At 41.2% G+C, this 22,808-nt stretch overlaps 3 protein-coding genes across 3 annotated transcripts in view; 1 reads left to right on the top strand and 2 right to left on the bottom strand.

Annotated features, from left to right (window-relative positions):
- Positions 1–11,849, bottom strand: part of LOC110985408 (MLX-interacting protein-like) — a 40,359-nt gene extending 28,510 nt beyond the window's left edge. Inside the window, exons 1-2 of the mRNA XM_087140924.1 lie at positions 11,287–11,849; positions 9,320–9,426 (exon numbers count right to left, since the gene is read on the bottom strand). Of these exons, the coding sequence (XP_086997050.1) occupies positions 9,320–9,426; positions 11,287–11,663 (484 nt within the window). The 5' untranslated portion in view covers positions 11,664–11,849. The remainder of the gene's footprint in view (positions 1–9,319; positions 9,427–11,286) is intronic.
- Positions 11,850–12,631: 782 nt separating this feature from the next.
- emg1 (EMG1 N1-specific pseudouridine methyltransferase) lies at positions 12,632–17,284 on the bottom strand. The gene is made up of 5 exons (XM_022246393.2): positions 17,121–17,284; positions 16,162–16,263; positions 15,670–15,811; positions 15,083–15,291; positions 12,632–14,919 (listed from the first exon to the last, which is right to left on the bottom strand). The coding sequence occupies exons 1-5, from the start codon at positions 17,256–17,258 to the stop codon at positions 14,806–14,808; spliced, it is 705 nt and encodes a 234-aa protein (XP_022102085.2). The 5' UTR covers positions 17,259–17,284; the 3' UTR covers positions 12,632–14,805.
- An 877-nt stretch (positions 17,285–18,161) lies between these two features.
- LOC110985464 (uncharacterized) lies at positions 18,162–22,762 on the top strand. Its single transcript, XM_022246502.2, has 3 exons — positions 18,162–19,426; positions 20,910–20,996; positions 21,740–22,762. Exons 1-3 carry the CDS (start codon positions 18,891–18,893, stop codon positions 22,401–22,403), a joined length of 1,287 nt encoding a protein of 428 aa, XP_022102194.2. The 5' UTR covers positions 18,162–18,890; the 3' UTR covers positions 22,404–22,762.
- Positions 22,763–22,808: the final 46 nt, after the last annotated feature.

Raw genomic sequence — 22,808 nt, 5'->3', positions numbered from 1 at the left:
TTTAGAACAATTCTCTAATTTCCATGAATGACCAATCCATGCAAATCACCTGCTAAACAAATCGAAATAGTTTGAAATCAATTTCGGGGATATTTCTGTGTCAAATTACACATGTCAGGTGTAACAGGGACACAAAAAGTCACACTTTTGGACCCTTTATTTTTTAGAATGATCCATATGGCCATTAAAAAAACCCTTCATTTAAAAAGGATCTGGTAAAATCATACTCTATGAAGCAGCAAAAATATATTCAAAACTGTGTTGAGTACCGTGACACCATTACAAGATATTTTCCATACCATTCCTTAATCTTGTACGTTTTAATATTTCAATATGATTACAAACAACCTAACGCATGCACAAGCAATACTGATTTCACAATCAAAGTGATAACAAATAATAGAGCATTATCAAAAACGGACCACAAACCACCATGGCGACAAAGCCAAAAGTTCCACTCACAATGAAGCGCACAAAAGGGTAGTACGGGTACCCAGGGTAACTCTCAACCTTCCTTTTAACCCAACCGGGAACTATTTTGAGAATTTTGAAATGCAGAGAAAGGGCTTTGGGTTGGTCACAACAGAGTTTCCGAATGCAGAGCTTTTGTGCAAGGAATGTGTGGCTGGCTGGGTATTGTCGCAATACACCAATATCCATATGTACTGTACACGTGTAAGCACAGGCCATCTACACATTTATTTGTGCAAGTCTGATGGAACTGTGCATGCTTACAGTTTTTTATGTGTTGGTCTCCACCGACTTTCTCACTCATAACTGCCACTGGGAAAATATCACACGGAACATTTCAGTTCGTGGGAAAGAAAACATCCATGGGCTGTAACAAGTCTAAATCCGCGATAGAAGCGATGTGTGAATACTGGTATGATGGGCCGGTGTATTCGTATAATGACCCTGTGGTTTGATTCCAGTAAGTGCTGGGCAATCTGCTTCGAGCGGAACAAAAGAGAGCGTGTTTTTTGGGTAGTCACGGCATTTGCGCACCATCAGGCGCGCAAGTACATGCGCATTTGACACAGAGCACGCTGAGTAACTAATTTATTAACTAATTTATTCCAGCATGCATGGTCTTTGCATACACGCTGAATGCGTGCAAGAACCCGCTTGTAACCACCTGTCCTTCTTTTGCCGACTGGGGGTGCTTTTCAGCTCTGGGCAATTACAGAAGGGGCTCGATTCAATTTCCTCCAGTTTTGTGCTGCTAATTAAAAACTTCAAATTTCAAAACAGTTTGGAGACAGATTATCAATCACGTTTAAAATACAGACTAAATGTCTGATGAAAAGTGAACATCATGCATGAAACTTCCCGACTGAAAGGTTTTTTCTTGGGGGGGGGGTTTGGTGATATGTACCCGTACATGTACGACAGTGAAAATGTGAATCCACTCTGACTGGAACTGCAATTCACAAATGGTACTGAAATCAATTCCAGAAATTCCAGGTATTCACCAATTGCAATGCAGCGACAACAGCACCCTACTGATGTGATGTCAGTATTGATTGCTTTGAGTGCCACAGTCACATGTACTAACACCGTTAGCCTTCCAGGTGATCCGTGAAGTGTTTTGTTCTCCTAAGGCAGCTAAAGGGAGAAACGGGACCCGCTACAGTTCATCAAGGGCTGCTTGTTTTGCCAGACTTACATGTATGATACAAGCCAGAAATCCTTTTACATCATCTCATCCAGGCCTCGACATTAACGGATGTCCGACTGCCAGGGACAAGTAATTTCTTCTTTTGGGCAAGCAAAAACTAAGGACAAACAGCCCAATGTACAGGTACTTCTGTGTCCCTCTACGTGTATGCTGGGACTCTTCAAAGTTACACTATTAAGCAATATCCTTATCAGTAAAAATCCTCTGAGGTAATGACACACTTTAACCCTAACACTCCTCAATCCTTCACCTGTTGGAGGACTGAGGACTGTTGGGTTAATCCAAAGAAATCATCAAAATATTTACTGAGGTGGGGTCAGTTTGATTCCCGAAAAGCCCGGCGTCACTGTCTCATTTTTCCGACCGACCCTAATTTTTCAGCGCGACCCTAAAATTTTATTAGCAAGTTAGAAAAACAAATTTTAAGAAATAAATCCTGATGTCTTTTCTGTCTTCACAAAACACCCTAAATTATTCTTAATGTTATGCTCATAAACATTAATTATCTGTGTATTGGTGAACGGCAAAATGGTACGAATATTGAACATGACTCATGTGATCCACTCTTAGCCAATCAATAAACAGAACCTGAAAGCGACCAGTTGCAACTGCATAAACCAAGCCACGAAATCCCTCTTTTGCTGCATACATGTATGTGCACACACAGATACACTGATTATTTACATAGTACTCATTATGACATGAGGTTAAAAAGGAACTCATGCCTCAAATCACTGTCACACCAAAGAAGGTGATCGATCAAAATTGACGCTCCAATGTTTCCAGAGGAGTAACAAACCACGAAGCCTTGACTTCAGGTTGACAGATTGGGCATAACCCCAGAATGAGACCAGTACAATCTGATCCCATCTGTGGCACACTTGCATGTACCCACTGAGGAAGGAAAACCATGACATGTATCCGTGATGTACATGTACATGTAACACACATACACCTACATGCACATACCAAAGAAATGTTCATAACATTTTTAGTCAAACTCCGGATCAAGCAAGGGCTTCGTTGATTTTAGCGGGGAAAAAAAAGGCAGGCAATTCAAACAAAGGTTCCTATTATCACAGAAGCAGCCTGTCTAGTCTGGATTGAACCTGTGGAAATTCAATAACTGAACATGCCTTGGGGTCAAAGGCAGGGTGAAAGCAGGGTGAAAGCAGGGTGAAAGCAGGGTGAAAGCAGGGTCAAAGCAGGGTCAAAGCAGGGTCAAAGCAGGTTAGGGGTACACTTGCTTGCCTAGCATGTATCTTGCCCAGCCCGGTACCTATGGGTGTAATATTTACATGAATAAAACTGCACTACAAAATGTATGTGCATATGTACATGTATGAACAATGTACATGTACATGTAGACTTCACAATAATTATGCATACAGTGTACCTACAATAGGTGTACATTTGCAACTAACCTTGTGCATCATGCACATGTATACCGGTACATACATGTAGACTGCTCTTTCCAATGGGCAGGAGCCCTTGTTTTGCTATTGACACATGATGTGCAATTATATGTAGACATTACTGTCCAGATGTGCGGTAAGCTTTGGCATGGAACTATCTTAATGGATAGGCTTGATTTCCATACCAGTATAAATAGTCACCTCAATCCAATGGTTCCTAATGGTATTACCAACTCTACAATCAAAAAGAGGTGTTAATATGTACATGTACTGTAGGTCATTCAATAAATTTGGAGTCAGACGGACATGAGACTTTTTTCTGTCGCTGTTTCACCTGACCTGTATCATTTGACAAGGGGTACATGTATATCACTGAAATTGACTTCAAAGTATTTTATTTGTTTGGCAGGTAATTTTCTTAATCACCCTTGGGATTACAAATGTGTTCTGAACTTACTGGACCACGTACAAAAACATACGGCAAGATATGCATGTAACAGACTGGAAAACAATGGGCCCCAAACTTACAGAATGACCCCTCTGCACCCAAAGACACAGTACTCGACCGAGGTCAAAGGTACCAGTACGTGCATTTCCCATGCTTCTTTTGTTCAGCCTGTCAGCTTTCAAACTAATATTTACCAGTGTGAACTGAATCTGCTTGCCCTGAAGAAGGTACTCAGTTACCGAAAGCTTGGCGATCACATATTTCAGAGCACTGATTTGATATTATATTCTTGTCGATATTCTTATCATGGTGATACGCAGCCCTTCCACATTTCTCTGATTTACAAGTGTGTGTTTACTTGTCTTTCTACAGAAGTTTTTATTTAGTTTGCTATATTAAATTTGGTTTTTGAAAGACTATAATGCATTTAGTCTTTTTTTCTTCACCTATCTTTTACTATAAGTTAATGGTATTACTGTACAATGTACATGTACCCTCCCAAGTTTGCAGACACTACATTCATAAACTAGTATCTCACAGCCTTAGCTCCGTTCAGGCACGTTTAGAAACAAGTACATGCACATGCCTCATGCATGCACATACATTGATGTGGCAAGCAGAATAACATGACGGCTGCATTCCACAAATGCTGCAAACCATATTCAGTGAGGGATGGACCACTACGAGATCAAGCCCAAAGCAGGAACGCCAATGCAGACTATTCAGCAATAAACAAATAAACCAACAAAAACTAAAAAATAAAGAAACAGAATTACAATGTACTCTGTCAGTTCATCATTCTCATATTCCTGCTGCGACAGCCTTCTCCAGAAGTGCGGAACATGAAGTGCGCACGCAATGCAAGCATTTCATTTCATTGCCACTATTTGTTTGCAACATTGATTCCTTCTCCATTGTTGAGTGATTGTTAAACACAGCCAGGATCTTTTAGTCTGGGAACCAGACAATGAGTACACATACAGGTACATTTTTACACATTGCTTCTTTGTGACTTCACCTCAGACAACTGGGAAAGTGTGATGACGCCTAGTCTGCCGCGGGGGCCAATTCCATAGTGCTGCTTAAGCGAAAATTTTGTTTAAGCGTGGAAAACCTTGCTTGACAAATCAGGTTACCAGCCAAAACTTCTTCTGATGTAGAGTGTTCTGAAATGGTATTTAGCTGTCTTTTGGTTACCACGACAATCACATAGAGTTTCAGCTGGTGACCTTTGTTTATTAAGCAAGATATTTTTTTTTTCGTACTTAAACAAATTCTGTGCTTAAGCCCCAGTGTATTCAGAGTGTACACATTCAAATGAAATAGCCTGAAGTTTTGTATCCTGTCGCACGTTGTCGTGCACCTGTGCGTAAACAATTTCACATTCAACGGGGAAGGGAAGGAGAAATACACTGTACATATATTGTTGTTCATTATTGTTTGATGTTCTTCAAGATCACTTCCCTCTGGGCATGTACATGTTTATCGGGGATAGACAGACCTCCCAAACAGTGACAACATGAGAGATGTTTTTCAGATTTTTTATTTTTCTTCCAGAAATTAGAACATTCTGATTTTAGGCCTGTGAAAACTCCAAAATAAAAAGGAAAGAAATTGGAGCAGTTTCAATTAAACGGGAACAATTGACAGGCATGATGATGTTGTTTGCTTGTTTGTTGGGATGTTTATTTTATGTACAGTGCATGCTTTCAATCACAGTTTGGTAAAGCTCCTTGGGTTTTGCGCCATATGAGACATTTTTATTACTGGGTAGCATAAACAGTTTTCAGTCTCGTAACTACATGCATTTTCACAATACCCCAATTTCCAAGCCAAAGCCCCAACATCAATCCATATCTCAACCTTGAACAAAAGCACATTATGTTGAGTGTATAAAAACAGATGACTCATTGCATAGTTAAATTGAACACAGGACTTCTGTCATGTTTGGTTACAACAGATGGACGACCTAGAACAGGTCAGGACTCTTGACATGTGCCATACACTTATGGGCCTGCCTGCACATATCAAGGTTTGGGCAATCACATACCAATGTCTCTGCAACAAAATTAAGTGCCTCAACTGGGGTACATGCACATGTACCTCAGGGGACATCCAGACAAGTCTAATGACATACATGTGATCTTTATGTTGGAAGCAAATTTGCTAAGCTAGGAGTCAAACAGGAAACAATGGCAAGACAACAGAAAAAGCATGTTGCTTCGGTCCATTCAGACATATACACATGTGTGTTATGCAGGGTTTTTACATCTTCTCCATCACATCATGTACATGAATTTGGCACCTTATTTCCACACCCTGGGTACTTTTGTATTCAATATGTGCATAACCCACACACAGACGTGCATAACCCACACACAGACGTGCACCAGGTCTGTGTACACTAATCACGTGGCTTCTTCCTTGGGGTGTGATTTTGTTCAATGCTAAGAATTCCAAGGTGTCAACATGTCCAAAGTCCTTCATGCATACAGTGCAAATGGATGGATTGCACTCTTACCGGTCATTACAATGTACATGTGTGATGGTTTTTTACAGGTCCCTGGGAATTGGGAAATACATGTATGGGGTAGCTCTGCATTCAATGATGGCACAGGAACCTGGATTGTGTCTGGCTGTGCAACAGAAAAAGGACCCTGATCTGCCTAGAAAAGAGTGTTTCACTGCATTGCAAGTATTGTACCAGTTTGCAGACTGTACAAAGCTATTATTTAGATGGAAACCACAAAGCCATCTCTAACCCTACAGTCCCATATCCTCCATTTTCAATACGATTTCACATATACCCCTGGGGGTTAGGGTTACAAAACAGCGAACCCTGTAAAAACCTGTCCAAGATCAGTGACCAATATCTGGCCCCACTTGACAGAACTTGGGCAATATTTAGAAATAAGAAATATTCAGTGCTCATAAATCAGACATACATGTATTGTGCATACTGGTCAAAGTCTTTTCTGATAGTGTTATCAATTTCTGTGCAAGGAATGCAACGGTGGAATTTCAGCTATGGATCATTCATGAATTTCAAACAAAACTTTCTCTGTATCTGTGACATGATTGAATCCAAGTCTTAGAGTTACATGTTTGTATGAATCATTACAATTCCATAGAGATTTAAATAAAACTATTGTTCTACTACATCACTACACTACGAATCTCAAAATAGATACATACATACATTAATTAAGAAGGCAATTCTCATGTACACGTAATCCTTGTAACACGTTCAATACTAATTTGGGGCCAAGGCTTTATTCGTGAAATACAGTGAATGAAAACTCTGAAGATTCTACATGAACAGACCGGTATTGAACACTGTGTCCAAATTACAAATACACTCTCACAGAAAGACACAGACATGAACAAACCGGTATTGAACACTGTGTCCAAATTACAAATACACTCTCACAGAAAGACACAGACATGCCCCTGTTACTGTGAAAATGCATGAGTAAATAATGTGCGAAAATCTTACTGTCCCGGGGGTATATGATCATTGTACAAATCTAAAACACATGGCTAATGTATGTGATTTATCAGGTCACAGAAAGGGGCTAACCTTGACGGGTGTGATTATTTGCAGACCAGCAAAGACATGTACATGTACATATAATACACACACAGTACACAGAAGATGGCCATGAACTCAGCACCTTGTTACTGTTGTACATATCCAGGGACAGATGACAGTATTTTCCACATATTCACTTGGTACAGCTCAACCCAAAGCAAAGAGCCACTTAGCACTTTCAAACAGTTAAGAACTTTTACAATTACATGTAACACTTCAAATGATGACCAGCTCCACAGGCAATGAACATCACAAGCTTAAATATCTTCCAAAAATATATCCGTCTAAACTTTGTTTTTTAATGTTGCTTACAATCATGTCAAAACAAGAAGGTTCCCACTGCAAGCATGCATTACATGTACATGAACTGTACAATGTTGAGAATTTTCCAACTGCAGTGATTATGTTCATGTTATGTTTTTAAAGTTTGCTAGACCCAACCAAAAAAGATTATGTATAACACAATACTGAGAGATTGCAATTTCCTGGTAAAAATTGCCAAGAATTCTGCAAGAAAAGGACTGCAATACTGTCAAAGTCTGCTGTCAGGTGAAATGTTGTTGTTTACATAATGTACATGTACCATAAGGCAAGGCACTTGATGTACATGCATTGGTATATGTAAGCCTATAGGCCCTATAGTGAATACATCAGAAATCAAAACTGAGAGTCCAAGTGCAACCTTCAGTAACTAGACTGTTAAAAGTTTCAATATGTTGCCAATTTTCATTTCAATTAGAATCAATTCACTCTAAGCCTCCTCAATCCTTCCAATTCAACCAGGATTTTTTTAGTATTCAGAAGGACCAAGTAAGGAACATACAACCCAGTATAGATGCTTGATGTCTTTGAACCTTGAAGTGCCACAAAAATGCTAATTTGGTTGATTTAGAAGACTGAGGAAGGTTCCTTACATTTCTGGGCATATGCATAGTAATCATCTTCACTTTGATGACAAATCTGAGAGGGGGACTGGGAACAGCCGTCAAAGGACATATTGTGGTCCTACCATAGTAGCATACATGCACATTGAACGTATAATCAAGGGAAATTCTCAAAGCCATGACTTGCCATGAACACCAGATAAAATTCATTTATTTAATGTTAATATCCTTTGCAGGGAAAACTCAAAAAGCCCTGCATCATCAAGTGTATTACTATTCTCCATTTGAGGCTTAACAGTACATGTAAATGAAAGAACAGCTACTAAAAATAGACGCTACAATCCCAGTGGACTTCCACACGTACATGTATTTACATGTATACGTGTACCTATTTGTTGTTATTCTAGATTTTCTATACCCGTACTGTACATGTATGGCTGTACGTTGTAAAGAACTCCTAATCAAATACATGTAGTTCCATATCTTAAAAAAACAACCACGACCTTTGGAGACAATAAAGTGCCTAACAACCTTACATTAATTATGCTAATTTTTTCTCAAGGCTCTCACTGCCTGCACACATTTCACTGTATCTAATTGATTTAGTCGTTGTTTTCCAAACACCTGTATCCAAAATTCACCCCTGTCGCAACACGGAAAAAGCGTTGTGTTTCTAGTATGCATTTGGAGGTAGAATGCTGAAGAGTGGCAGGGACATTCAATTCACTTGACTGAATGCAGTAGCCGGCTTATCTGATTTCAGCTGATAGTTGGTGAATAAGAGCAAGTTAGTTCATATTTCTGTGGACAGGATGCTATGGAGTCATGGTGTGTGTACTTAGCAAATTGGATTAATTGTCAAATATGTTACTGAATACATGCGTGGCTATGATGAGACTGATTTTATTCATATCAGTCTTAGTCTAAGTTTGTTTTTTTTGCTGGTTGGGGGTGCTTGTCTGTATGTTAGTTTGTTTGTTCCCAAGAGCAAATTGACATTACCTTAATGAAGGTCAAAGCTAGGAACACAACAAATGGTAATCTAATCACCAATATTAATCAACATGTTTATGCCATCGCAAGACACATGCTGTGTGATTCCCCTGGCTACAGAAGGTAATAACCTACATGTACCTATAGGAGATGGATGTACCTTCTGGCTATGATTTCCATAGGAGCAAGTAATACACCATGCCATAGCCAAACATAATGGACATAGCCAGAGCAAAATTTTAGCAAGCTCTACATGGTCTAGTTCCCATCTCATAGCTTGGTTAATACAGCCGGAAGTTAGACACTTACATTGTTGGTGCCACTCTCTCCAGATGGCGTTGTTCAATCTGATCTTGTCCTTCCAGCTCAATCGCATTCCTTTGAAGGATTTCCATTTTGGTGAAACAAGTTTTGCCCTGTTGGTAATTAAGCAAGACTTTACAATTTATCAAATAACCCCTTCTTAACACTGAATTACATGAGAAAAGAGGTTATAGACTGCTGGTGCCTTTGATGCTGTTCTTTGTTATTTTTATTTTGATTTAGTTAGCATGAATACCCTACAGGTTTTCTTGAGCCTATCGTCGTAATGCAAAGCCCTTGCTCTCCAACTCCCTCTGAACGCATAACCTCTGTGACTTTGCTAGCAGAAGTGGGCCAAGCCAACCGATGGACTTGATCCAAGACACATTTATTTGCCATTTTTCCATTTAAATCCACACTGCATGACTTGTGCACAGAGGTTTTTGAAATTCATTTTACACATTCTTTCTAAATTTGCTGTACAATTTGCTTCATTCTTTACACAACATGTCTAAATGGTACTGTTACGCCCCAACTATAGCATCTGTCCCAACTATAGTTGGGACAGCCCCAACTGTAGTGCTGCAGTTGGGCTGGCCCAACTGTTGTTGACCAGTTTCTACAGAAATTTTTCAACCTTGTCCAGGTTTATGCATCTTACACTTGACACAATTCATCTAAAATATGGCACTTCCTCTATGACATGACACTGTAAACATTATGACTTCGGCACATACTGGGCACATGCACACTGGACCTCTGTGTTGTAGTTGGGCCGGCCCAAATATAGCACTCTAGTTGGGACGAGCCCAACTGTAGTTGGGACTGAGGTTATAGTTGGGGCGTAATAGTAATGAGCTGAACACTTAGAGCCCCAAAATGTAACAGAGTCATTTTTTACAACAGTAACAGATTAGATCACTGACTGTGATAATTGTGTTTGCCAATTTACAATACTGTAAAGCAATAAGTAACCTCAGTGTTCTCTGAGGGCGTGAGAAAAAAATTCTCAAGTTTACTCAGGTAGGAACTTCCTGCTTATGAGTGCAGACATCTTAATCATTCAACTAAGCCTGTCGAAGTGTGCTGGCTGGCTCTGTTCAGCGCAGTCTTGTCTCTTGCGCATATTTATTGCATCCTCTCCTGAGTTGATTAGCCAAATCAACTCACTCATGATGGAGTTGAATAAGAAGACTGCATTGAACAGCTTTAATTTTATCTCATGTTGCAGAAGGTGCTGCAGTTCACAGGAGAGGACTTGTATATCACAAGTCACAACAATTGTCTGTGCCGGTATGCACGATCACACACAGAGTGAAGGGTGCCTAATGAAATACACTGTATTTAAATTTCCTATTCAATTGATGCACACAGCAAGTCCATGGAGGTGGGTGCATCTGCATTATAGCAAAAATTGCTCCACGGTGAGACTCACAGCATTGCAAAAAGTTGCATAAAGCAATGTGCGTACACAAATTTTTAAAAAAGAAGATTTTCTGCTGAAAACAGTACTGAATCTGTGCATGGAGGAAACTTGCGTCAGGCAGAATCAAATTTCCACCCAAAAAGAGTCCAGATGTTTTCTATCAACAAAATAATCCCCTGTAAACCTGAACATTTCATTTGTTTTCTCCAAAATTTTCTCTTTGTATAAAAAAAATTCAAGCTACTGTCCAAACAGCTAGGCTCTCCACTGCATACATAATCGTCATTCTGTTAGTGTTCTGTTAATGTTATTACTAGTGTTGTGATCTGACCACATGTTGCATGCATTATTGTTAGTGAGGTATTTCCCTACAAGTTGCTTATGAAAACTGCAACATGGTAACTGCAAGTGTAACCATGGTGTAACTGGTTTCCCGTGCTCACCAACATGTGCCAAGGCACCCGTTGAATTATGTAACACCGTTAGGATGATGTAACGAGGGATTTCAACAAACGTGCAATGGAGCATGGCAACCCGCACGACTTACCCTGTGTAGGCCAAACTCATGCACTCAAAAAGCTTGGAAAACGAGACATCAATGTCCGAAGAACCCGTCCCGTCAAATTCCAGAAACTGGTAGCTGGCGCTTGGCTCAGTCGGTGCATTGGCAAAGTTGTATCCACTCTTCCCGCCACTGTTGTGCTTATGCTTGATTTTATGGGGGTTGCTCACCATGAAATGTCCCGAGTGAATCACCTTGTCTTCCCCGTTGTCAGTGGCGCTAGGCAGACTGCTGTCGCTCCCGCCAGCGGGGCTGGTGGACTGTTTGTCGTAAGGATCCTCCTCGCTCTTTCTCCAGCCACCCCTGTCGAACTGCACAAAGCCAGTCTGTGCCTTGGATGTTAGAAAATCATCCCTTGCCATCTTCCTTGAATTGAGTCCCCAGATATTGGTTAAAATTGGTAGACTTGACCGCCCTTGTCTACCATCTCTGCTACCGCCATTGTGTGCAAGGTATGTGCATGTGTATGTACAATGGCAGGATATTCAGACCGCGTTTGCTGTGCCTATGCTAGGCCATGCACAAACGTTCACGCACGCGCGCCCACAGCACAAAACAGCATGACGTCACCTGGCTGTCTATTTACCACGCGGAGATAAAAACTAATGAAACTCTTCGTCTTACAAAGGCAGTTCAGAGTCTACTTTTCAACAAATAGAAGTCAAATCTTTAGTGATACTTTGACGTTTATCAAAATGTACACAGAGTCTTGCCGTATGGACGAAATTTAATCCCAGGTCATATTGGGGGGCCTTCAATCTGGTGTTATCAATTTGTCAGGGTGCATTCACATAAATGATATGACAGTTTAATACATGTAATTATCTCGAAGGTATAATACTTCTTGCTGCGATTATTTCCAGGAAAACCTGGGCTGCGCAGCACTGTAATGTGACCCCCAGGTGCACAGTGCAGCACCGACAGAATTTTGCGCGGAAAAAAAATCCCACCGAGTTATTTACACGGTTCATCTCGCTGGTTTTTCCAGACCTGGAGAACACACACTGACAGACAGTTCGTGAGGTCACAGCCTCGGGAAGGGAGTTCAAGGGGGCGTATATGGGGCGTAGTTATCCTGTCTGCTCTGAGGCAACTCTCCACCTAATAGAGAAGGGCTGATGTGATGACAGCTTAAATTCTCTTTACCAGTTGTTTGCTGGACAGTGATACATATCAATCATTAGGTTCAAGGTTATTCTCAACTCCAGGTTTTTCAAGCAAATTTGTTTTTTGTTTTGTTCTAATCCCGCAATTTCCTTGTCCTCAAACGTAACTTCGAATTCCTGACATATTTTTATTTCAATTTTGACCATCATCTGTGCGCATGAAATAAGTCAATAGTTTTTCATGAATATTTATTGTGTATAAACGAAAAGTATATATATTTGGTATTGATTTGAAACAGTGGTTACTGTTGTACTTTGTTTTTATTTTATGTACAAAAATGAAAAATCTAAATCCACTCCCAAGTGTTTCAAAGTGATTACCCCCAATTGTATTGATGAATCCCCAATTTTGAGTTTGTACTCCAGGGACTTGCTGGGGTTAAGTGTCTTGAACAAAAACCTCTGGAAAAAGTCTATAAAACCTTAACCAGATTTGACTGTTCTTTAACCCTAAAGTGTATATGTCTTTTGAATTACCAAATGACTCAGCTCATGCATGAGCCTGCAACAGCCTGTCATTGGAGACTCTTGGGTGAATGAAGCCAGTGATGCACCCAGGCTTTGCCAATGGGGGGGCAGACAGGAATCCCCCCCTAAAAAAATTTTGATGCTCAACCCTCCCACATGGCACTGCAGGAGACTGGAATGTGGCCATATCAGAGCTACTTGTTTCAGATTGTATCTTTGATTTTGTGAAAGTAAAAAAACAATGGAAAACCTCTCGGGCGGTCAAACCTCTTCAGGCTCCCAATTGGGTGAACCATTGAGTGAAGCATGCATTTTGCCTGTCTTCAGAAAGCAAAATTTTGACTTATGATAAAAATTGGTTTGTGGGTTGGTTCACAATTCCAGCACCGCATCAATGACATCAAATGAAAGAGACAGGAAACTACTGTAAATCCTCAAAGGTGAATCCAGATCCCATTTTCTGTTTGGAAGGGAAACCAACAAGTCATACAATGTTTATCATGACTTTTTATTTTATAAAAGGTAAAACTAAAGTTTAGGCTTTTTTTACATGCTTTTGGAGGGAATGGAATTAACCTCCCCTCATATTGCTTTCCTCTCATTTTTTTTCCCAAAAGGAACAACTGTGCCTTTGAGGGAGTGAGGGAGAATGACTCCTGTTGCCCCCCCCCCATCAGTAAAAGCCCTTCTCCCAACCTCAACTTAGCTCATCTACAGTTTCAACTCTAGATCAGCAATACACATCTCAAACATTTATGGCTGGAATCAAAGGAAAAATTCCCTGAACTTTAGCCTCACATGAAACAAGTGAATGATTCTGGAGCATGAAATGGAGCTGCCTTGAGCTTGGGGCACTAGACTTAGGGACCAAACTATTCCAAATAGAGCCTGAAGCCAAAGATAGAGCTGAAATGTAGAAACTTACTGAACCTAAGGAGTTACCCACTGTATACAACAGGAATTCACACAAACCATTATCAGCAGTGCATACCAAGGACAGATCTAGAACCAAATGTTGGGGGGGGGTTGGAGGGGCAAAAGTTTTGAAGGGAGGGGTCCCCGAAATTTCAAATTTTTGTCACAGAATCTTTGATGGCTTTTCTGAGGGATGAGACTACATATTGGGCCTTTTTCAAGTGTTTTGAAGGGAAGGGAAATGAACTAGACCAAAATGCACCTTTCTCTCACTCATTCCAACAAATATTTGGGAGGGGGTTTCCTTTTTAATAGGGGCATGGCCCCCCACAGATCTGTCATTGGTGCATACCAGGAAAAGGTCCCACCTCAGCAACCAAGGCCTTATTCAAATTAACTGGCTGTGGCTAGGAACAGCACACAGGTCAATGGGAAATAGCCACAGAAACTACCTTCCATAAGTGTGCATGTTCTTCCCAGGCATAGTCATAACTTTTAGATGAAGCCTAACTTGTGACTTTTACAAGTGGAGTTTCTCATACAATTCATACATCTCATTCAACTTTCATTAACCGTCCTTCTGATGTAAACGTCAGAAAGTCAAAAATTCCTTCCACTTGATTTGCCCCAGTACACAGACACATATGGGAAATTTGACTGATTTTGACTGATATGACAACTGTGTCAAGAGTGTATCTTTGCAGAGCAATGCAAGGATCTCTACATTGTAATGAAACTTATGCTCATTTTTCAAAACCTAGGTAAATTTCCTCCCATTGTGCAAATTAATCACTGTCATGCATAGGTTTCCCAATTTAATAGATATCCAAAAACATTCTGCTCCTGAGAGGTCAGGGGTCAACGCCACTTGAACATCAATACAGCACAGTTCAATAGCAGTTCTTGCAGTGGGGGTCAGCTGTCATGAATATTTATAGGACTGCAGAGGTCACAATCAAACCACTCCCCAGGCCTCCTCAAAGCCAGAGCAGATCTTTGCACATGTGAGGGCAGCAGACAATGGGTAAAGGCTGATAGCGACTTCATCTTCAGCATAATCCACATCCACCTTGACAGGAATGAGTAAAGTAAACAAAAAAAATTTGAACATGAGATCGAATAACAGCAAAACTTTCTTTCTTTATGATCTATAAAACTTAGATAGACAAAATGAGACAACAGTAATTTCCATTTCCACTGACATTTTAGAAAGGGCAGCTGTTTATTTTTACCTTCCCATGAGCCATTGCTCCTATCACTATGACAACTGGTTCTTCAGCCGAGGCCAGGTCCCGGGGGTTGACGCACTTCTCAGCACTGAAGCTGGTGCTGATTTTCTTGCAGCCTGCTGGGAGGTGGTCCGAGACTGGGTTCTTGACCACTTTAAGCAGCTTCTGCGGACCATCCGATGCACTGATGCTCAACTTGTGAAGGAGTTGTACTGACAGAAAACCAAATACCAACATTTGGGCAATTTGAAAGAGGAAAAGATTTCTTCTAAATGTATGAATACGAATTTGAGAATTACATTACTAATAACTTGTAATGATCCAACAAAATGGTTCCTCCATTATGACTTATGGCTTTATGCCATGTCATTGCCACTATCTATGAAACCAGAAAAATCTATTTAATGTCCTTGCTATTCTACCATAATGAGGGAACAAATATTGGAATCATATTGAAAATAGTATAATTTTTTCCCATTTTTTCCCCATCCATAAGACCAACAAATGAATCAAACGTATTTTTGTCAAAGAACTCATCTGGAGCACCAACAGTCCTGTGCTATGGCTTGTTACACTGTCAATGTCCTTACCCATAAGACCACAGAACCGATCAAACGTCCTCGGTATTCTTGTCTGAGGACTGATCTGTATGAGGACATTCTTTTCAGTGTGGACAAAGACTTGAAGCAGGCCAGCCCGATTGAGGGGACTGTCAAACAGCATTAGCAGACACTGAATGGAAAAAAAACACGTAGAAAAAAAACTGTTTGAAAAAGGAATGGCCACATACCAGCTGTTAACAAGAAAGTTCACTGCCGATAGCTCTTACATAACTTACAAACAACTAAAAGACATTCTTTTACTGCAAGAATTCTACCCTTGTCTTCCTTTATTTACTCTTTTTAAACAAATATACAATTTTATAACTCAGAGGAAAGAAATTCCAAGCAAATACATTTTCTTCTTCATTCTTTTGACTGTAAAATGGGATTACATTTTCATGGTTGGTTTTATTTCTCTGGAGGTTTGCAGGTTCTGTGTCACCCTGCCTTGAATTATTTTTGGCTACACCTATGATTTACCTGATGGGTGATATCTGGGCGACATTCTGAAGGATCTTTGTTGAATTTCTTCATCAAGTGCTTGTGGCGATCACAGTTGAGTAGTTCATAACTTTTACCAGCCTAGAATCAAAGATTCAACACGGCTTCCATAAAAAACAACATGCACACTCTCAACGACCAAGAAACACATAAATCTACACAACTTTTTACGCATGTTATCAGTGTTCTCCATGGCTGAAAATTTTGGCAAGGCGGTAGACAAAATTGCGAGTGCTAAGGTCGAAGCCCTTACGGCGTGGGGTCCGGGGCCTGCTTAAGGGCCCCGGAAAATTCTGGATTCTAGATGCTCTGTGGTGCATTCTGGGGCAATTTCCAGTCCACTTTTGTCTGTAATTTGGCCCCAAATCTGATTGCATTTACAATGTGAAATATTGGTTAGGATATTCTTCAGGAGGAATTTCTTCATCGAAAGATTTGATGACGAAATTATTTTAATTTCAGGAGCACTTTTAGCAGAACCTCATGTTAGTGACTTGAGACATGCTTGAGATGAGCAGAGCATGTGGTTTTCTCAATGATCAGTTGACTGCGAAAAGGCAGAGTAAAAACAAGCCTCAAAATGCACCCTTGAATGAAAAAGTTCAAAAGAAATTTTTTTTAAAAAGGACAAAAAAATAAAGAAATATGTTTAGGCAAAGGTAAGTTTACCTAAGGTAAGTTTACCTTAGCTACCTAAGCCTTATTGCAAATAATGCATGGGTGATTTTGCACAATGGTAGAATGGCATTGTGGGAAGGAAAAAGGGACGTTTGCTCCTTTTTCCCTCCCACAATGCCTTTCTACCATTGTGTAAAATCACCTATGCAGTTTTTGCGATAAGGCTTATCGCGCAAGACCGAAGGGCTGACGATGGTCTCGATCATTTCGACAATAAAATCTGACAAATAACACAAAAATATCACTGATACTGTACTAACCTTCACGGTCTCCAGCGATGATCGTTCTAACACAACAATGAGTCTCTTCTTTACGTGTTTGTCGTGTAAGGTCTTGATTATTTTAGGTTTCTTTTTGCTTGGTCCGCCTTCGTCCTCCTGTGCCCTGCGCGCAGCCATGTTGAATAAAACTTATGACTGCAGTAGTATAGCGCCACCACTCATTTGAGTTTGTCAAACAACACCGTTTAGAGATCTGTATTCTGTACTTTGAGAGAATTGTTATTCCTGGCATCGCGAGGGAAGGAAGAAGAAAACAATTAAAAAAAAACAACGGAAAATGGCTAAAGAAGTTTTAAAAATAGAGATGAAAGGCCATGAAACTGACCAATCTTGGACAAAGAAACTTGCCCCCTCCTGATGTTGTTTCTTTTAGCTGATGAGCGCGTTGCCCCGCTCCTGCAATTCCTCCTGGCGATGCCCATGGTAATCTCCCCCATCCTTTCTGAGGTTAAGAACTCGCGTTCTTTGGAGAAGGGGAGAATATATCCCTCAGGTCATCCTTCGTCGTCCTTGATGTAATTAGATTTTAAAGTGATGGTTGTAAATATATGATAAATATATTATTGTAATCACAAACAGCGCCACTGAGTATAAACCGTGTCCTGCCCCGCCGGCTTTGTTCTCGATTTTCAAATTTCAAACCTCCAGAACCTTTCTTTTCATATCTTAGTCACTGACACAGATCTAATCCATTCTTGAGGAATCGTGACGGAGAAGTGACATTGTTATGAATTAAATGAGGAGAACTAGATTCTTCAGCTTCAAACTGAAAGTTGCGGTTTCTCTCATCGAAGGTAAAAATTTGACTCATCTTTAGTCGAACCGGCAAGCGATAAGACTCATGATTATGCACTATCGCATCAGGACATGAGCCCCACCTGAGTACAATTGTGAATTTTTTTCCAAAGGTCTAGGACATTACTGAAAACACACTGTTTATAAGTGAAAATCGGTGTAGAATAAAACTCAATATAAACAAAATTAATATAAAGTCATTGTTTGAATAGTGCCGTACATTTGCCTAGAGTAAACAGAGCCATCATGTTTGCTAATACTCCTCTTAACGTGACCAAAAATCGATTTCCCGCATCAGCATCGTCAGCTGCAGTTTCCTCGCCTGCCAGGAAATTTGCCTCTTCCATAGGTTGCCGGCGGCCGAGCACGCCACTTATAGCCAAGCCGGTGAGCGATTTGCTTCTCGCGTGATCACCAAGTTCGTGTGGCAGGAGCAACATGCATTACGAGTCTAGTCTGTAATCAAATGTCCAGGCTTGAAAAAAAAACTTACGACTCTCTGCTTGAGCAAACACTCTTACTCGACAACAAAGACGTTACAACTCTTCAACTGGTTCATAATCTTGATGGGGTACACACTCTTGCGGTCAGACGAAGCCGTCTTCTCTTTTGTCATGGAAATCCTGTTGACTACCCTCTTCATCTGTGGGACAAACCTTGATTTGTCATTTGGGTGTGCTTGGTGACATGTCGCCAGCCAGTGAGCTCACGCCGCCAGAAATAGCTAACACTGTCGTTTCGTGGCTGAAGATGCTCGTAGCATGTTCGGAAGTTATAACGACAGGTGTTTCACAACGAAAGGAGTGTTGCATTCTTCAAGGGGAAAAGTAGTACTTTTTGTCTCCTAAACGGGATGGAGTAAAATCTCGGCAAGGAGGCATGAACCTGTCCTCCCACTACAAGGAAATCTCAATAATCCAGTAGGTGGTTTATTGATCTGACTGTTGCCTTGTCATGTCTAGGTCGAATTCCAAGGCTTGTCCTAAATTCAGGTCAAATCAGAACTTGATGGACGATCTGGGAGTGTTTGAGGAGATTTGTACCTGCAATTGGCGCCCGGGGCTCGTCCACCGAGCCGGCCAGATCGCAACACCGGAGTTTTGTACCTCGACCCACCAAGCATGGAGTACGCCGCTAGCGGGCTGGTTCAACTCTCTTCCCTTGGGTATCCTGCGGCCGAGCCCGCCTCTGAGCATCGACCGTGGAGGTCGCAGTTCAACCCCCAGGAAACCGGCAACCAACAACAGCAAACTGGCGCGGTCCGGTCAGACCCCGACGAAACCCTCCACCAAATCAGCTGGAAATCAGCGAGCAGAGAGATACGAGGCTCCGTTCAAACATCGACAAGAAACGAGCGAGTACATTAAAGAGTATCGGGAGAAAAATGTACTTCGCCTGGTTGGATCGGACGGAAGCCGCATCAACGACGGGAACTTGGCGTTCGGGAAAACCCTCCCCGATCCATATGCCTTCAAATCAGAGGAGTTTAGGTGAGCTCAAGACTTACATAATCCTCTGGAAAAATGAATAAAGTAATTATATACACCGAAAATGACGCTCCAAACCCGTATAATTACACCAATCTAATCTCTGAATCATTCTACAATTTATCATTTAGAGTAGAGGGCCATTTGGCTTACGTTTACAGTAATCAAATGCAAGAAATATAAGCGAGCTGCATCTTTTTCAAAACCGTGTAAGAACCATTTTGGATGGGAGGGGGAAAAGACAACCCCCTCAAAAATGCATTTTTTTTTATTTAGCGAAAGTAACCGCATTATTGTCTGTATCCTTTCGTCCCCCCTTAATATAACCCATAAACTAAGCCTCATACGCAAGATTGCCGATTGAAGAAATCCTCCATTTTTGCTCCCACCTCACCCCCAAGAGTTGGTTTTAGACCTGCTCTTGGTACGGATATCAATCTGGGGCTCTTACCTTCTGCCAGAGTACTAGTGTCTACTTTATCTATTAAAATTGAATGTGACAACCAGTGATGGAAAACTGCCGCGCAAAATATTAGATATGCTTTCCCACACCTTAATCCACCAGCTGGCCTGTATGGTGCATCGTACCATGTGTATTCATCAATGTAATCATCAATGTACGTGGTGGAAATATTTACCAAGCTCTTGAATTTTTCATAACAAGGGCAGAAAACGTGTACTTCACTGCCCCGCCCTTCCCCTTGGTTAGACAAGTCATCGGTGGATCTTCCAGCATCCGTTTGCAGGAATCAGAAATACAAACAATTCCAGTATCCACATTTTTTAAATATTCAAATTCCCAATTAGACATTAAAACAAATTTTCATCCAATATTATTTATCTCGTTCAATTCGAATATACGAAACACCAGTGAAGATCAACAGAACCGACATTTACTGGCAGTCTGAATAGCCCATACCCAGCTTTTTTGCCCGGAACAAATCAGCAAACTGGTCACGTTGCTCAGTTGATCTGTAAACACCGGCCAATATTGTCGTATATTTTAAGATGGATAGCTAGCTGTGTACGCAGTGCCAGTTCTTGTTAGACTAACACTTGTTCCTCAGCAGTCTGTTTGCTTTGACTGGATGGCATGTGGCTCTACGAACAGGTTTATTTTAATCATCGATTGTTCTATTTTAGGAAGTTATTAAAAGTGACTGATCAGAATTTATGGTACAATAAATTTTAACTGGAAATTGTAAATTCTAGCTTCGTCTACCATCTCAACTGCTGGTAATTACTCTGGGGGATCTTTTATCTTTCTGCTCTACTTTTTATTTTTGTTATAGTAAAGCAGTCGAAATATGTATCGCTGCCAAAGCCTGTAACAGCGACTGATACCTCCTTTTCGATTATTATCTTTGGGGAAAATTGCCCGAGGTATTTGGAAATAGGGTTAGGATTCGACTTTGGCTTAATGTGGTACATTTTGTTTGAAATACAACTTTGATATCAAAATGCTCTTTGGTCATTTCACTCTCAGGAAGATGTACAGTCGGCTACGCGAATACCTGATGAAGCGCCCCAAACGCCAACACGCTGCTGGGGTGCCCTTGGCAGAACAACACAGGTACGGCAGGGAGTTCATTCTTCGGACAGTCTAAAGATGTCATAAATACTCCATACGGTATTGTCTCATCCCATTCACGCCATGCTCACTGGCGAGTATCGTACTCCCGGTAAGCCTATTTGCAAAGACCTCAAGTATCACTGGTCATAAAGCGCGACCGACGCTGCTACCATTTCACTGGTGTTTGTGTCACTGGCGTCTAAGTCGAAAGTGTTTTCTCTCAGTGTTTTGAAACACATTGTTCCTCTTTTCCAAAATGCCAACCACAACCACACAGTAACCACACAGGTTAAAGTCAGGCTTGGTGTCAGGTCAATCAAGCTCGTCACACATAGACGGGGTTAATGATAAACGCAATGACGCGAAAATCCATCCTGATTTTGTGAAAAGTATATACCTGATTATCTAAAACACTTCGTCGGGTCTAATTAGTTTAAGATACCCTTGATCACAGAAACTTGTTACAATCCACTCTCAATTAATTCATTCTAAAACTAGGGTTGTGCCTGAAACGGGCTTCAGACCTATCTGCACGTACCGTTTACAAATGTAAATGTACTACTATATAGGCCTAGTATTTAACGAACTTTAGAAATAAGATTCGCGCGGTCGGCACATTTTAAAATTCAAGAGCAGCATTCTTATGAGCGACAAAGTTAAATTTCCCTTCCCACCTTTTTGAAACAATTTGTGATTTTTTCTTACTCAAGCACGCATTTCATTTTTGGGCACGTGTCAAACAGGTTTGCAAGCCCACCGAGTGAAAACACTGCCGAAAAGGAACAACCCACGTCCCAGTTCTCAATTTCCGATGAAGTCCGAACGAACTTCTCAGATATCTTCAGCCCTACGTTCCAACGACCGAAGGTGGATATGGTTTTCCGGCCCTACATCTGTGGGAGTGGCAGCATCCAAACGCCGGCCAAATTGCGGTACTCTCACAGCGCCGATCGGACCGGGTCGCTCCCCAGCATCCACCGTGAACCCGACGCGGTCCAGTTTCCCATGCCCGCTTACGTGGTCACGGACTCTGGGAACTTCTACCAAGAGGACAAGATTGGTTCCTCGTCCAAGCTGGGCGTAGCAACCCCGATGGACCTTCGCTTGCTGGAGCCCAAGTCAGCCAGCAGCAGTCGGCAGAAAAGTAATCGGGGAAAAACCAAACCGAATATCATGGGTGCCGAGTTCGACACAGCCATGATTCAGTTTTTGCAGAAAGCCAAACAGAACTTGGAGAGAGTGCGAGAGCAACGGATTAAGAAGGAATCACTGGACAAGTGTCGCTTAATGTCGCGAAGGGGGAAGAAGAATGACTTTGTAGTAACCTCTGGGAAGCAGAGGACGGTGAAATCTAACACAACCGTAACGGACGTGAGGAGGATCAAATTGGGAGTGTCTCAGTCATGAGAATAGCCAGGTGGCAAGGGGAAAAACTCACTGCAATGGTGGTTTACTACTTTCGTCTTAAACGTCTTCCAGTTTCGTCAGGCAGAGCCATTTTCGCCAACAAAATACCTGCAGAAAACTGAGTATTCTTATGACGACGACAGTTTTGAACATGTGTAGTTTCCGTAGCTCTCCACACTTCTCAGTGAAGATCGGGGCTGTATTCGTCAAATCAACCCGCAGCGGAAACTATATTAAAATCGGACATTAATCGTCTGCGATCAGTCCTCAGATATGCCAACGAGTGCTCTATGGATCATATTCAACTGGTGATCAAAATAAAATAAGATTACTGCAGTCATCAAGGTGTAATTTCTGGGGGACATTCTTTTTAAGAATAGGAGGGTCGATCATCTAAGAGTATCT

The sequence above is a fragment of the Acanthaster planci genome, linkage group LG09 (assembly GCF_054643075.1).
Source record: "Acanthaster planci isolate LZ-2023a linkage group LG09, COTS_SCS, whole genome shotgun sequence".
Classification (NCBI taxonomy): Eukaryota; Metazoa; Echinodermata; class Asteroidea; order Valvatida; family Acanthasteridae; genus Acanthaster; species Acanthaster planci.
The sequence above is the reverse complement of the archived record's forward strand: the minus strand, read 5'-3'. Positions and strand labels throughout refer to the sequence as shown.